The sequence below is a fragment of the Canis lupus genome, chromosome 9 (genome assembly GCF_003254725.2).
Source record: "Canis lupus dingo isolate Sandy chromosome 9, ASM325472v2, whole genome shotgun sequence".
In the NCBI taxonomy this organism is placed as follows: Eukaryota; Metazoa; Chordata; class Mammalia; order Carnivora; family Canidae; genus Canis; species Canis lupus.
The window spans coordinates 38,471,072-38,484,307 of NC_064251.1; the positions used below are offsets into that span (position 1 = coordinate 38,471,072).

General features: G+C 43.1%; 1 protein-coding gene and 1 long non-coding RNA gene across 11 annotated transcripts in view; one reads left to right on the forward strand and one right to left on the reverse strand.

Moving 5' to 3' along the window:
* Positions 1-1,600: 1,600 nt before the first annotated feature.
* The window catches only part of SYNRG (synergin gamma), an 84,771-nt gene continuing 73,135 nt past the window's right edge, over positions 1,601-13,236 (reverse strand). For 7 of the 10 annotated variants that reach the window (XM_035720585.2, XM_049114200.1, XM_049114204.1 and 4 more), the window contains 3 exons: positions 3,711-3,821; positions 3,312-3,347; positions 1,601-2,267 (listed from right to left, as the gene is read on the reverse strand). In XM_035720585.2, the coding sequence (XP_035576478.1) occupies positions 2,136-2,267; positions 3,312-3,347; positions 3,711-3,821 (279 nt within the window). In that variant the 3' untranslated portion in view covers positions 1,601-2,135. The remainder of the gene's footprint in view (positions 2,268-3,311; positions 3,348-3,710; positions 3,822-13,236) is intronic. The other 3 variants (XM_049114201.1, XM_035720584.2, XM_035720589.2) reach the window with 1 other exon arrangement.
* LOC118355676 (uncharacterized) lies at positions 2,267-11,928 on the forward strand. The gene is made up of 5 exons (XR_004818603.2): positions 2,267-2,401; positions 3,576-3,842; positions 5,192-5,290; positions 10,007-10,092; positions 11,268-11,928. It is a non-coding gene; the product is annotated as an uncharacterized LOC118355676 (long non-coding RNA).

The following is a 13,236-nucleotide window of genomic DNA, read 5'->3' on the forward strand; positions in this document are numbered from 1 at the left end:
TGGTATGTGAGTGAACACTGCCACTACTCAACAGATATTAAAAGGAGGGGATATTTTTCATAGCCAGGGCTTTCTGTTGACGTCTGCTGTATTCTGCACCTCCCATGGAGTGACTAAGCCTCTCATACTTGTACTTGGGAAGGCCAGCAGCAGTTAGACTTACATTCTGGAATCTGGGAATGGAACCATTCTATAGTTAGCAGGTGAGCATACTTTTTAAAATGTCACTGACCCACGCCAGTGCGACAGAACAATAGTTCATACGGCATTTCCAAAAACTGCCTCCACATTGTAAATTCAAACCAGGAGACCTCACTGCAAGCAAAGGTAGCTCCTGTTACCTTGGTCTCTTGGGGAATTTACAAGATGGATGGGGAGCCTGCTGGAATCCTGGTGCCACGATGCACCAGGTGCTGCTCAGGCGGCAGCGGCACAGAGGGCTCAGGGAAGCCTGAGCAAGTGGCCCTGCTTGTGTTGTTACTAACACCCTGTGAGCCCAGAGCCGGGGGGGGGGGGGGGGGGGGGGGACGACGACGACGACGACGACGACAAAGGGTAATCATGCAGACATTGGTGTTGGCTGCAGATGAATCGGGAGCAAAAGAGGCAGATTCATCTCACTTCTCTGCACTCGGGGCACAGCAAGGTAAAGCAGAGCCTCATCAAGAGCTGTTTAGTGAAAACATTCTATTCCTTTCTTGGAGAAGATGGAGGCTAAAAGGTGTAAGATGGAACAGAATAGAATCCCTTCAAGTTTTGTCCTGAGAAGGGAAAATAATTAGTTATGTAAAGCAGCAATTTTATAGACAAAACTAATTTGTTCAGTTTATAAATAAAAACAAACTCTAGGTCAGAGAGCCTAAGTCCTACCACATGAAACACAAGACTCAAAATCTTCATAAAGCACAGGATTTACAATTCAGAGAAATGTAGGCCCCAGGTTGCCTGATTCTTCCCAGGACTTCATGGTCCTTAACCTTGGCTTTTGTTTTTCCTCCTGGTTTTATTCATTCAGTTTAAGTGGCAAAGAAAATTCCCTATACCAGATAGTGAGCATGAACCTTTTCCTTCTAGAATTCCATCTATTTTAGAGCAGTTTTCTGCCACTGCTTCTAAGCCACGTACCTCTACTGTAAATGTCCATCTCACTATGTGCCTAAGGAGGCCGGAAACTCCAGCTTCTAACCTGAACTTTCAGGTCTCTTGCATCAGATACCGTGGACTCGGGCAGCACTGGCCCCTCCACCATCATTCTTGGAGATCTGGACAAAGGCCACTGCCAAGCGGTTTCAATCGGCTGCCTTTCCAAATCTTGTCTGAACAAAAGTACCATGTTCCCAGTTTTCCATGGAGGCTCCTAAGGGGAAGGCTGTTCATCCTGACACACAAGGGTTTGGGCCTCTGTCAAGATGAACACTCCATCCACTGCAAAGGGCCCAGGCATGTTTTGAGGAAAAAGCCTTCTGAAGTGGATAGTATTAGAAATGAACCAAGGGTGAATTGATTCAGTTGTGCAGCTCCAGTTGGTAAATCTATCCTCACCTACCTGCCCTTGTCCCATGGAGAGGAGTAGAAGTTTCCCTATAAAAAGAATGTCCAGTTAATCACAATTTCCTATTTTTATTCATTTCTGACATCGACACAATAAATGTGGGTAAGTGCCCTCTACTTCACAGGACAACAGTGTTCTAGAAACAAGTAAGCACTGGCTCACAGCATGCTTGCCGATTCCAGTCCTACAACAGCACTTTATTTTTCTTCCAGCATCGACTCTTCACAGTTTCACTACTGCAGCAGCAAGTCATTCCTCAGATAAAATCGAGATCCGTATTTTCAAACATCTTAAGAGAACTAAGAGATAAGTTAGCAAACTTCTGGTGCCGCATGCATTCTGGGCAAGGCAACTTCACCTCCAACCCCCGAGACTGGCAGCAGGACCCCGGGGACAAAGGTCGTCTGTAGGGATGGCTGGGGACTCAGCAGTGGCTCTCTCCCTGCTCTGGGCTTGGGGAATCTTCGTGAAGCTTCACGGAGGTAAACAGGGCAGTCCCTGCATTCTGTCTACTGGTCCCTGTCAGCTCACGGGGTGTGATGGGAAAAACCACAACCCAGTGGGTACTTCATAGAGGAACTTCTCAGAGCAGGTCAGGCAGGATGAGGCCGGGAGGTTTGGGTTCAACACAGTTGATCCAGAAGTTGGCACAGCTGGCGTGATACTGGTGTCCCCCATAGGCCAGCTTGAAGCTGTCTGTTTCAGAGTTGAATGCCTGCCAGAAATAAGCAGATATGTGGGACACATCAGTCTGCTTCTGCACCACAGAGCTGGTCAGCAACCGGCACGTGCAACTCTCCGGGTCACAGAGGCTGAGGCCACACTGGCGCACACACAGAAGCTGAACAGGTAGCTACAAGAATTCAAGGGAGAAGGTCTTTTGATGCTAATTAAAGGTATAAAAAAAAATCCTTACCATTAAACCCAGTTTCGCAAAAGAAGGCCAAATCTTTCATAGAAAAGGCAGAAAAAAAAAAAAAAAAAGGGCTGACAGAAGCTGGGTGGGGGTGGGGCTGGGTGGGGGAGAGAAGGTTGGCTGGGGGGTGTTCATCACACGGGGAACTAAAATAGCCAAGGGCCCTGGATGATTTTTAACCCTCACTGTGCCGGAGGAAGCCCTCCCCTAAGGCTGGCATTTAACTACACGTGCAATCCCTTACATTGCTGTGACTGCTTACATTCCTCTCATGGAAAAAAACAAAACATTAAAAACTCTCGGGGACTAATGCCACTGGGACCTAATAACTGAATCAACATAATTTAAAAATCCAAATAGGTACAGGGTTTATAAAAATAAAGCTATTAGGCACAGAAGAATGATTTCCAGACGACTCATGCTTATAGGTATGTCCCACACAGCCGGTCCTAACCTCAAGTCCTTGGGGGATGTTCTAAAGCACTACAAGTAAACAAACAAAACTCTAATATTTGTTTTTGTCTGATAACTGCCGAATTGTGATGCTCTTTGATATCATTCTCTGTCACAACTTCCAGTCTTCCAGAAGTTGCTCAATATGTTACCTTGTTCATCACAGAGAAAAATGCCTGCAACACCAGAAGCCAATTATGAGCTACAAGCGTGCAAACAAGACACAAGCAGACCCACACAGACGCACTAGTTGGTTAAATCAAACATTATGGGAACAGACATGACTCAGTAAAGGATTCACGATCAGAACACTTCAGGATGGCAGTGGATTTGCTTTCCACACTCAAAACTGAGATGGAGATGCTAAGATAATGTGTAACTGGTTCATACTTTTTTAGGATGTTCTTCTGCAGGCTTCTCTTCTTTCTGAAATAACGTTGAAACCATAAGGTCAACAAAATTCCCACAACAGGGCCTCATGCCTCCAAACAAAGCCTTAGAGGTTTGACCTCCTCTCTTTACCACCCCAGTGTGCACAGGGCGCTGTGGGCACAGCGCACACAGCATTCTGTCGGGAAGGGAAGAACTGCCCCCATTCACCCAATGACTCCCCCCACTGCCCTTTCATAAGAATCTAAGTGCTTTTGTGGTCAGATTCCAGGGCTTCATAAAAATCCCCGCTGTGGTCGCAGACCTTCCAGTGAAGTGGGCTAGAAACGGTTGTTCCCAGAGGTCATGTGAGGAAAGCACCTTGCCATCTGCAGGGGGAAGGGAAGGCGTATCACTTACCCGGCTTCTGGAGTCCACGTTTAAAAGGCACACCCCACAGGCCAGTTCCTGAGCATTTTTAATCCCAGGCCGTAGCATACAGGAGGAAAAATCCAGTGAATTTTCATCGGGCTATGAGGACAAGACAAATGGGTAAGGCCTCAGCAATTCCAAATGCTGCTGTCTGCATTTCCCTATCACTCATCTCCAATAGGTCTAGCAGAAATTAAGTAAACTCTGATACCATCAATACAATTATTCAATTTCCCATTTACTGAGTCCCCACTGTGTTCTAGGTGTTAGGGATGGTCGCATGAGCAAAAAAGGTCCCTGTCCTGGAGAATGCACAGTCTAGGGTGGGGGCCAGGTGGGCATCAAGCAGCACAGTGCCACAAAAGCCATCCTAGGGCACATGGGGTCAGAGGCACTTACTCCAACCCAAGGGAAAAAGAGCCTGATGGCAGAGGAGGTTTCCTGGCACTCAGAAACAGCTTGGCTGAGGTTTCCATAGGGATATGCGAAGTGAAGGGGAAGGGAAAGGTGAGGTAAGAGAGGGTATGGTATTTGTTCTTTGAAGATCAAGCAGCACAGGCAGAGGCCTCTAAGCAAATCGGCTATGGGAAGAAATCTAAGGGGTGGGAGCCAAGCTTATGAAAGGAGGTAGAAGATGGAATTGTAGCATGAAGGCCTTGAAGGAATAGAAGAGACCTTATCTTGGGAAGCCACTGAGGGTTCTAACGGGACGACAGGAGCAAGTCTGTATTCGGACAGTTCCCTCTGATGGCAGTGTAGGCAAAGAGCTGCAGATGGCAATCTCCAGGTATGGGCCTCAGTTACGACCTAAGTGATCCAGGAGACAGAGTGAAGAAAGTTCTAGGGAAGCAACAGTGGGGGACAGAGAGAAACGGTTGCCTGAAAAAGCTTGGGTGATGTGTGAGATGTGCAAGAAGGGGAGAGGCCTGTCTAGCCAACAGGATTCGCCATAATAAGGCATAGGACAGGAGACCCATGTTTAGGGCTGGGGATGAGAGCTCAGTTTGATATATGTAGAGTCGAAGCTACCTGTGGGATGGCCAAGTTCTGATGTTATATATGCAGGAAGATGGATACATAGCCTAGTGCTCAAGACTGTGAGATTCAGAAGTTATCAACTAGAGAGAATAAATCTCAATACAGCTATTTATCAGTCAAGCCCTTACTTGCTAGGCACCACACTAAGCTCTTCACATGTATTATCTAATTTCTTCCTAACAACAAATCTGTGAAATATGGAGTGTAGTCCAATGATTAACAGGACAGGTCCCAACTTTGGAAAGCTGTTAATTTCTTTTTTTTTTTAATAAAAAAATCCATTCATTCATTCATTCATTCATTGTAATATTTACACCCAACATGGAGCACGAATTCATGACCCCAAAATCAAGAGTCACATGCTCTACTGACTAAGTCAGCCAGGTGCCCCTGGAAAGCTCTTCACTACTTCTTTTTCTTCTTTTTTTAAGTCAGCTCTACGCTGCCCAGTGGGGCTTGAACTCACAACCCTGAGACCAAGATCTGAGCTGAAATCAAGAGTCAGTCTCTTGACTGATGGAGCCAACCAGGTACCCTGAAAATTCTTCATTTCTTAAAAGTTAAAATATGTATCTACTATATGATCTTATATGCATTTCTACACCTTGATATTTATCCAAGAGAAATGAAAACATGTTATCAAAAGTTTTGTACAAAAAGTGTTCATAGTAACTATTCACATTAGCCAAGCTGGAAATAGCATGTGTCTATAAATAAAAATTCACAGTATATCAATACAATGGAACAGTACTCACTGATAAAAGGGATCAAATTGATACACACAACAATGCAGATAAAATTTTAAAACATGCTAAGAAGCCAGACACAAGAACCTATATATACTATATAATTTTATATAAAGTTCTAGAACAACCATCTCTGTGGTGATAAAAGTCTATGGAAAATAGATCAGTGCTTATTTCTGGAATCAGACCATGGCAAAAAGGGAACTTTAAGAAGTGATGAAAACACTCCACATATTGATGGGGTGTGGGCTTACAAGGCTAAAGGGATTTGTCAAAACTGATTCAATTATATATTCAAGATCTGTGCATTTCACTATCTGTAAGTATAAAGCCAAAACAAAATGAGAAAAAAAAAAAAAAAAAGGGATCCCTGGGTGGCGCAGCGGTTTGGCGCCTGCCTTTGGCCCAGGGAACGATCCTGGAGACCCGGGATCGAATCCCACATCGGGCTCCCGGTGCATGGAGCCTGCTTCTCCCTCTGCCTGTGTCTCTGCCTCTCTCTCTCTCTCTCTCTCTGTGACTATCATAAATAAATAAATACAGAAATAAATAAAAAAGATTTCAGAAGAGTTGTGTTCTTTTTTAAGATTTTATTTTTAAGTAATTTCTACATCCAAATCCAATGTGAGGCTTGAACTTACAACCCTGAGATCAATAGTGGCACACTCTACTGACTGAGCCAGCCAAGAACCCCAGAAGAATTATATTCTTAATACGAAGAAGTTTTAGATATACGTAAACCAATTAATTTTGCTTTTATGTGCCCTAGAGCAGAGATTTCTCAAATTTGGCACCACTGGCATTTTAAGTTGGGTAATTCTATGTTGTGGGGCCTGCCCTCTGCATTGGAGGAAGTTAAACAGAATCTTTGGCCAATTTGGGGGCAAAATCACCCCCCACTCCACCATTAAGAATGGATTTGCCAAAGGAAAAAAATGCAAACATATGTACAAGTATTTATACACATACAAACACATATGTACATGAGCTTATTATAAATTTTTGTTGATATAATTTATAAATAATAAGATATACGGGCAGCCCGGGTGGCTCAGCGGTTTAGTGCCGCCTTTAGCCCAGGGCATGATCCTGGAGACCCAGGATGGAGTTCCACATTTGGCTCCCTGCATGGAGCCTGCTTCTCCCTCTGCCTATGTCTCTGCCTCTCTCTCTCTGTCTCTCATGATTAATAAATAAAACTTAAAAAAAAAAGATTTAATTGAGAGAGAATGTGTGTGTGCATGAAAGAGGAAGGGCAGAGGGAGAGGGAGAAGCAGACTTTTTGGTGAGCAGGGAGCCAAATGTAGTAGTCGATCCCAGGACCCCAGGATCATGACCTGAGCCAAAGGCAGACACCCAACCAACTGGGCCACCCAGGCACCCTTCTTCACCCCTTTCTAATCTGAAATCATAAATTGTGTATTAGTTCCACAAACCTTTCTTAAACTAATCTGAGCTGAATCCATTCAGATCACACTGAGGGAAGTGTGATCCATTCAGATCACACTAAGCATCAGTTCTCAAACAAAGAAAAGGGGAGGCAGATGTTTCAAATGTGCATGAGGACTCTGACCATGAAGTGAACCTACACAGCTTTAACCAAGCCAGACAATAATTTTTCTTTTCTAGTGCAACCATGGCCAACTCTGGTCAAATCTAGAAGCAGGTTGTACTACAATTTGTTTGCTGCCCAAGTCTGTCATCTATAAAATGGTTAACAATTTCATTTGTCCTATATACCTTCCTCAGTTGCTGCTGGGACCCTGAGAGATATATAAAAAGTCTGCTGAAAATGGGACGCCTGGGTGGCTCAGCAGTTGAGCTTCTGCCTCTGGCTCAGGGTGTGATCCTGGAGGCCCTGGGATCGAGTCCCACATCGGGCTCCCTGTGAGGAGCCTGCTTCTCTCTCTGCCTCTACTCTGTGTCTCTCATGAATAAATAGTCTTTAAAAAGTTTGCTGAATTGATCTAAATGATTAAAATTATTTACTTTGACAAAATCTAACAAGCTTTTCAAAGAAGTTAAAAAATAGTAGCACTACTAACATCTATGTTATAGATATTTATTATGTTACTGAACAAGGACTATTTTGAGGAATAATTAGAATCTGGGAAAACCCAACTTTGAAATCAATCCAATTAAGAAAAGCTCTTTAATATCAAAGACCTTTATCAAAGGCCTAAGGAAAGCAAATGAAAAGGTCATATTGTAATCTCCTGTGAAAATCGTAAAGCTTTTCATAAATTATCTTGTGGTCAAATTCATCTTTCACATGATAAAATTAACCTTTATAAATAGACAACTATGAGCAGGGGTGTTGTAGTACATGGCAACAGTGTAATAGTCCATGGCCCTAATTCTGTAAGAAGTTATGCCCTCTACAGGCCATTTTAAATGGAACATCATCTACATTAATTGGCCAATGTTTCATGCATTTAGTAAAGATTTTAAAAAGTAGTTATAGGTACAAATGACCTACATACAGTGAGTCCCAAAGTCAGACTGGGACATATTATCCTGAGTCTTATAGCTAACAATAAATAGCTCAAATGGTATCCAAGAAAATCAGTACTAAGGAAGAAAACTTTGGTAGTAATCAGTGTTCTTTACAAACATCCTCATTATAATTCTTCCGGACAAATGGTAAGATGGGCATTTCCTATTCCCTTAAATTATGCACAGTCATGTAACATGCACCATCAACAGACTGTGATCATGAGTCACATGTGTTACTTCTGGGAGGAAGCCTCAAGCTCCATGTGCCGTTAGACACGTTCCCTTGACCCTTCCATGGTGATCAGCCATTCTCCAAGTGGTGGAGGCTTTGCCAACCTAGATCCCTGAGTGATGAGGACCTGTTCCCAGGGATCCTCCAACTTGAGATGAACCTGCAGCTCTGTTGTTTTACATCATCAGTAAGACGCTGGGGGGAGTTATTTGCACAGCATAAACCCAGCTAGTTAGCCTAGACTAATACAAAAAATGATCTAGACAAAGTTCCACAAGCAATTCTAGACCTTGGGTTTGAGTTACAATGTAACCATCTTTCTTTCTTTCTTTCTTTTTCTCTTTCTTTTCTTCTTTCTTTCTTGTCTTTTCTTTCTTTTTCTTTCTTCCTTCCTTCCTCCCTTTCCTTCCTTCCTTCTTTCTTCTTCCTTTCTTTTCTTTCTCTCTCTTCTCTCTCCTTCCTCCTTCCCTCCCTCCCTCTCTCTCTCTCTCTCTTTCTTTCTTTTTCTTTCTTTCCACACACACACAGAGGCAGAGACACAGGTAGAGGGAGAAGCAGGCTCCATGCAGGGAGCCTGATGTGGACATGATCCCGGGACTCCAGGATCACACCCTGGGCTGAAGGCAGGAGCTAAACCACTGAGCCACCCAGGCATCCCACGATGTAACCATCTTGATTCTTGGTTGCAATGTTTCATCTAATTTTTCCTATTGCTGCCATAACAAAATAGCAACAATTTAGTTGTTTAAAACAACATAAATTTATTCTCCTACAGCTCTTGAGGTCAGAATTCTAAAGTCCACACTGACAACACAGCAGTCTTTCTGGAAATTTTAGGGGAGAATCTGTTCCTTTACCTTGTCTACTTTCTAGAGATCACCTGTATATTCCTTGAATCATCCTAGTTTTTTTTTTTTTAAGCTTTTATTTATTCATGAGAGATAGAGAGAGACAGAGAGAAAGAGAGGCAGAGACACAGACACAGGAGAAGCAGGCTCCATGCAGGGAGCCCGACGTGGGACTCGATCCTGGGTCTCCAGGAACGCCCTGGGCTTAAGGTAGCGCTAAACCGCTGAGCCACCAGGGCTGCCCTCATCCCAGCTTTTATCTTCAAAGCCAATAGCAGAGAATCTGCCAATCTTTCTCTTTGGTCTCATTGTTATATGGCTTTTTCTCACACTCACTCTTATGCCTGATAATCCAGGGCAAATTTCCCATTTAAAGATCCTTCACTTAACCTCTGTAAAGTCCCTCCTATCACATAAGGTAACAAATTCACAGGTTCCAGGGATTAGGGTATGGTCATCTTTGTGGAGGTGGGGGTGGCTCATTCCATCTATCTACCCTATCATCTTGTCAACTGAGGCTAGCCATGCAGAAACATAATGAAGATTCTCAGGGCACCTGGGTGGCTCAGTGGTTGAGTGTCTGCCTTTGGCTCAGGTTGTGATCCTGGGGTCAAGTCCTACACTGGGCTCCCCACAGGGAGCCTGCTTCTCTCTCTGCCTCTCCATGTCTTTCATGAATAAATAAAAAATCTTCTCTAAAACAATGTGCGTACTTGCACAAAAATGCTATCGTTATTAAAAATAAACTGATCTGATATACCACAGCAATAGGAAGTAAGTAGTCTGAAATTCACTGCTTATTTCCCATTGAAAGGAAGTACAAAAGAATTTGTACTATTCTTAGGATAAACAGTAGAATCCAAGCCCGTGTGATTTTCAACCGCCTAGAGGTTGAGACTAACAGTCCTATATCTCTTTTTGTAGATTTTATACAGCAGGAACGGATCTTCTTTGTTTTCCAGGGCTGAGTCTGTCTTTGTTCCAAACATTCATTGAGCTTCAACTCTTAGGTAACAATTCACTCATATCATTAAAATAGATGATTTTTACCTCTTGAGAAATAACCAGTTCCTTCAGTTTGTGCCCAGAGGAGCATATGCTTCTACCACAAGAGGGGGCTGTAGCCCATGCATGAAGGGCAGGCTGAAACTGCAGTAGAACTTCAGCTTCACTAAGCATCAGGGAGCCACAGCTGGAGTTCAGGGTTGTGTACTTTGCTTTCCTTACCCCACGCACCACTGCTGTGTGAGATACAGCACTAACATTCCAGGACTTTTTCACTGAAGAAAGGCAATGCAGCTGCTTTTTGATGGGAATAGTTTCGTGATATCTTCATGGAAGAAACAAGTCTTTATTTTAGCATCCTGGAAGCTGGGACCACACAGTGGACTTTTCAAACTCATGATCTCAAGGCTGGGAGATTGAGCCCCCTGTGGGGTTCCACACTCAAGGCAGAGTCTGCTTCCGACTCCTCCCTCTCCTTTTGTCCCCCTCCCACACTCATGCTCTCATACTTGCTGTATAAAATAAATTTTTCTAATTTTTGAAAAGATTTTATTTATGAGAGAGTGAAAGCACATGCACACAGTGGAGGAGGGAGAAAGAATATCGAGCAGACTCTCTGCACTCACAACCCTGAGATCATGACCTGAGTAGAAACCAAGAGTCAGATGCTTAATCCACTGCCCCACGCAGGCCCCCATAAACAAATCTTAAAAACAAAACAAGACAAAACTATGATGTGCATTTAAATCCCTGATTTGTCAGTTTCAGGCAAGGTTCATCTCTGAGCCTTAATTTCTTCAGCTGTAAAAATAGGATTATTTTACTGACCTTGAGGACTGTTACCAGGGTTAAATGAGAATAAATGTAAAGCATACAGCACAATGCTTGACAGGTTTTATTTTACACAATGCTAGGTGTAAAATAAACTACTCTATAATTGGAATCAAAGAGCCTGACTATGGCTATTTGGTTCATTAAGGAACTTTCAATTCTACCTAAAATGAAGCAATGGTATAGAGTCAAAAGTCTCCTATACAACCTCGGTCCTGTAATGATTTCTTTGCACTGAGCCTCCCATCCAGAGTCCCTGGAGTTTGCAGAGTTCTGTTCTAACGGAACTACATAGATGTTGGTTTGGGTTATTAACATTCACATTTTTTTTTTTTTTTTTTTTTTTTAGAGTAAAAGTTTCTCTGTGACAAGTCCTATCTTATACTTCCCTTGGAGAATATGTACTACTCTTCATGCAGTGGGCAATTCAAGTTAAGTTTTATAGACCAAAGACCTACAAGTTATCAAAAGGAAATGACATGGTATAATCAGGAATAATAACCAAGCAGAGGAGGATTATTTTTCTGTCTACAGCTTACTTGGTGAAAAAGGCACTTACAGCTGGAAATGCATGGATAATCACAGGAATGGGTACTCAGCAGTGCTCACGTACAATCTGCATGCATTTCTGCATTGTCTAGTTGCAGACTAATTGATTTCTATACTGTTTATCCCGTGTCTAAAAAAAATTGTCAGGTAACATCACTCATTAGACACAGATACTAGATGTGAAAGTTCTTCACTGGAGCTTGAAGGAGAAGGTATGAATGTCTGGCAACTCTTCCATTTCATCTCACTTGCTGCCACACTGAAGGGCTTAGAATCACCATATGTGAACAGGGCAACACTTCCAGGTTAGGGGGGTAACCAGACCCAACAGGCTTTCTTTGATATCACAAAAGCAAATTTTTTAAAAATATTTTATTTATTTATTCATGAGAGACACAGACACTCAACTGCTGAGCCACCCAGGGGCCCCACAAAAGCAAATTCTAGGGCAGCCCGGGTGACTCAGCAGTTTATATTTTTATATTTTTATTTTTATTTATTTATGATAGTTACACAGAGAGAGAGAGAGGCAGAGACACAGGCAGAGGGAGAAGCAGGCTCCATGTACCGGGAGCCTGACGTGGGATTCGATCCCGGGTCTCCAGGATCATGCCCTGGGCCAAAGGCAGGCGCCAAACCGCTGCGCCACCCAGGGATCCCTGCTTGAAGATTCTGTCCCTCTGCCCCTCCCTCCCTCAACTTGCACATGTGTGTGCTCTCTAAAATAAATAAATAAATCTTAAAACAAAAACAAACAAAAAGAGTTGCATGCTCTACCAACTGAACCAGAGAGGCACCTGCTATTGCTTCTTTAAAAAGGTCTGAACAAAATTAATCCTGGGTATAAAAAAAAAAAATCAGAATAGGGATTATAACCTCTGAGTGGGATGATGACAAAGAATTAGCATAAGGAAACCTTCTCGAATGATGGGATATCCTGTATCTTTATATGGGCATTGGTTATTTGGGGTGTGAATTTGTCAAAGCTTGTTCAATGGTTTAAGTAACACAATTTACTGAATGGTATAACAGATTTTTGTATTTTTCTAGAGGAAGGAGGGGCAGTCTAGAAGGCAAGCCTGTCTCATGAGCAACTGGGGGAGCTTGGAAGTCTGAGATGATATACAAGGATGAAAATGGCTTCAACCTCACCCAGTGACAGTAGCTACCTTAAGAAGTAAATACTTGGGATCCCTGGGTGGTGCAGAGGTTTGGCGCCTGCCTTTGGCCCAGGGCACGATCCTGGAGACCCGGGATCGAGTCCCACATTGGGCTCCCGGTGCATGGAGCCTGCTTCTCCCTCTGCCTGTGTCTCTACCTCTCTCTCTCTCTCTGTGACTATCATACATAAATTTTTAAAAATTAAAAAAAAAAAAAGTAAATACTTGATAGCTATCCAAGCCAGGATTCTCCTCAATTATCCTTTGCCCCAAATTGAAAAGGATTAACACATAGGAGCTTGGTTAATACACCTGGTCTTTCATGATAACTTTCCTTCAAAGAGCTCATGACAAAGAAAGATGCTTTGCTATTGCAGCCATCTTTTTCTACCAGCACCAGAAGAGAAGAGATGGGTAGGTGATTTGAAGGTTGTTTTTCTTTAAAGATTTTAATTATTTATTTAGAGAGCATACCTGCAAGCTAGAGGGGGGAATGGAGAGAGAGAATCTTAAGCAGGCTCCATGCCCAGCACAGAGCCCAACACAGGGCTTGATCTCATGATCCAGAGATCATGACCAGAGCTGAAACCGAGTCGACCCTCAAATGAC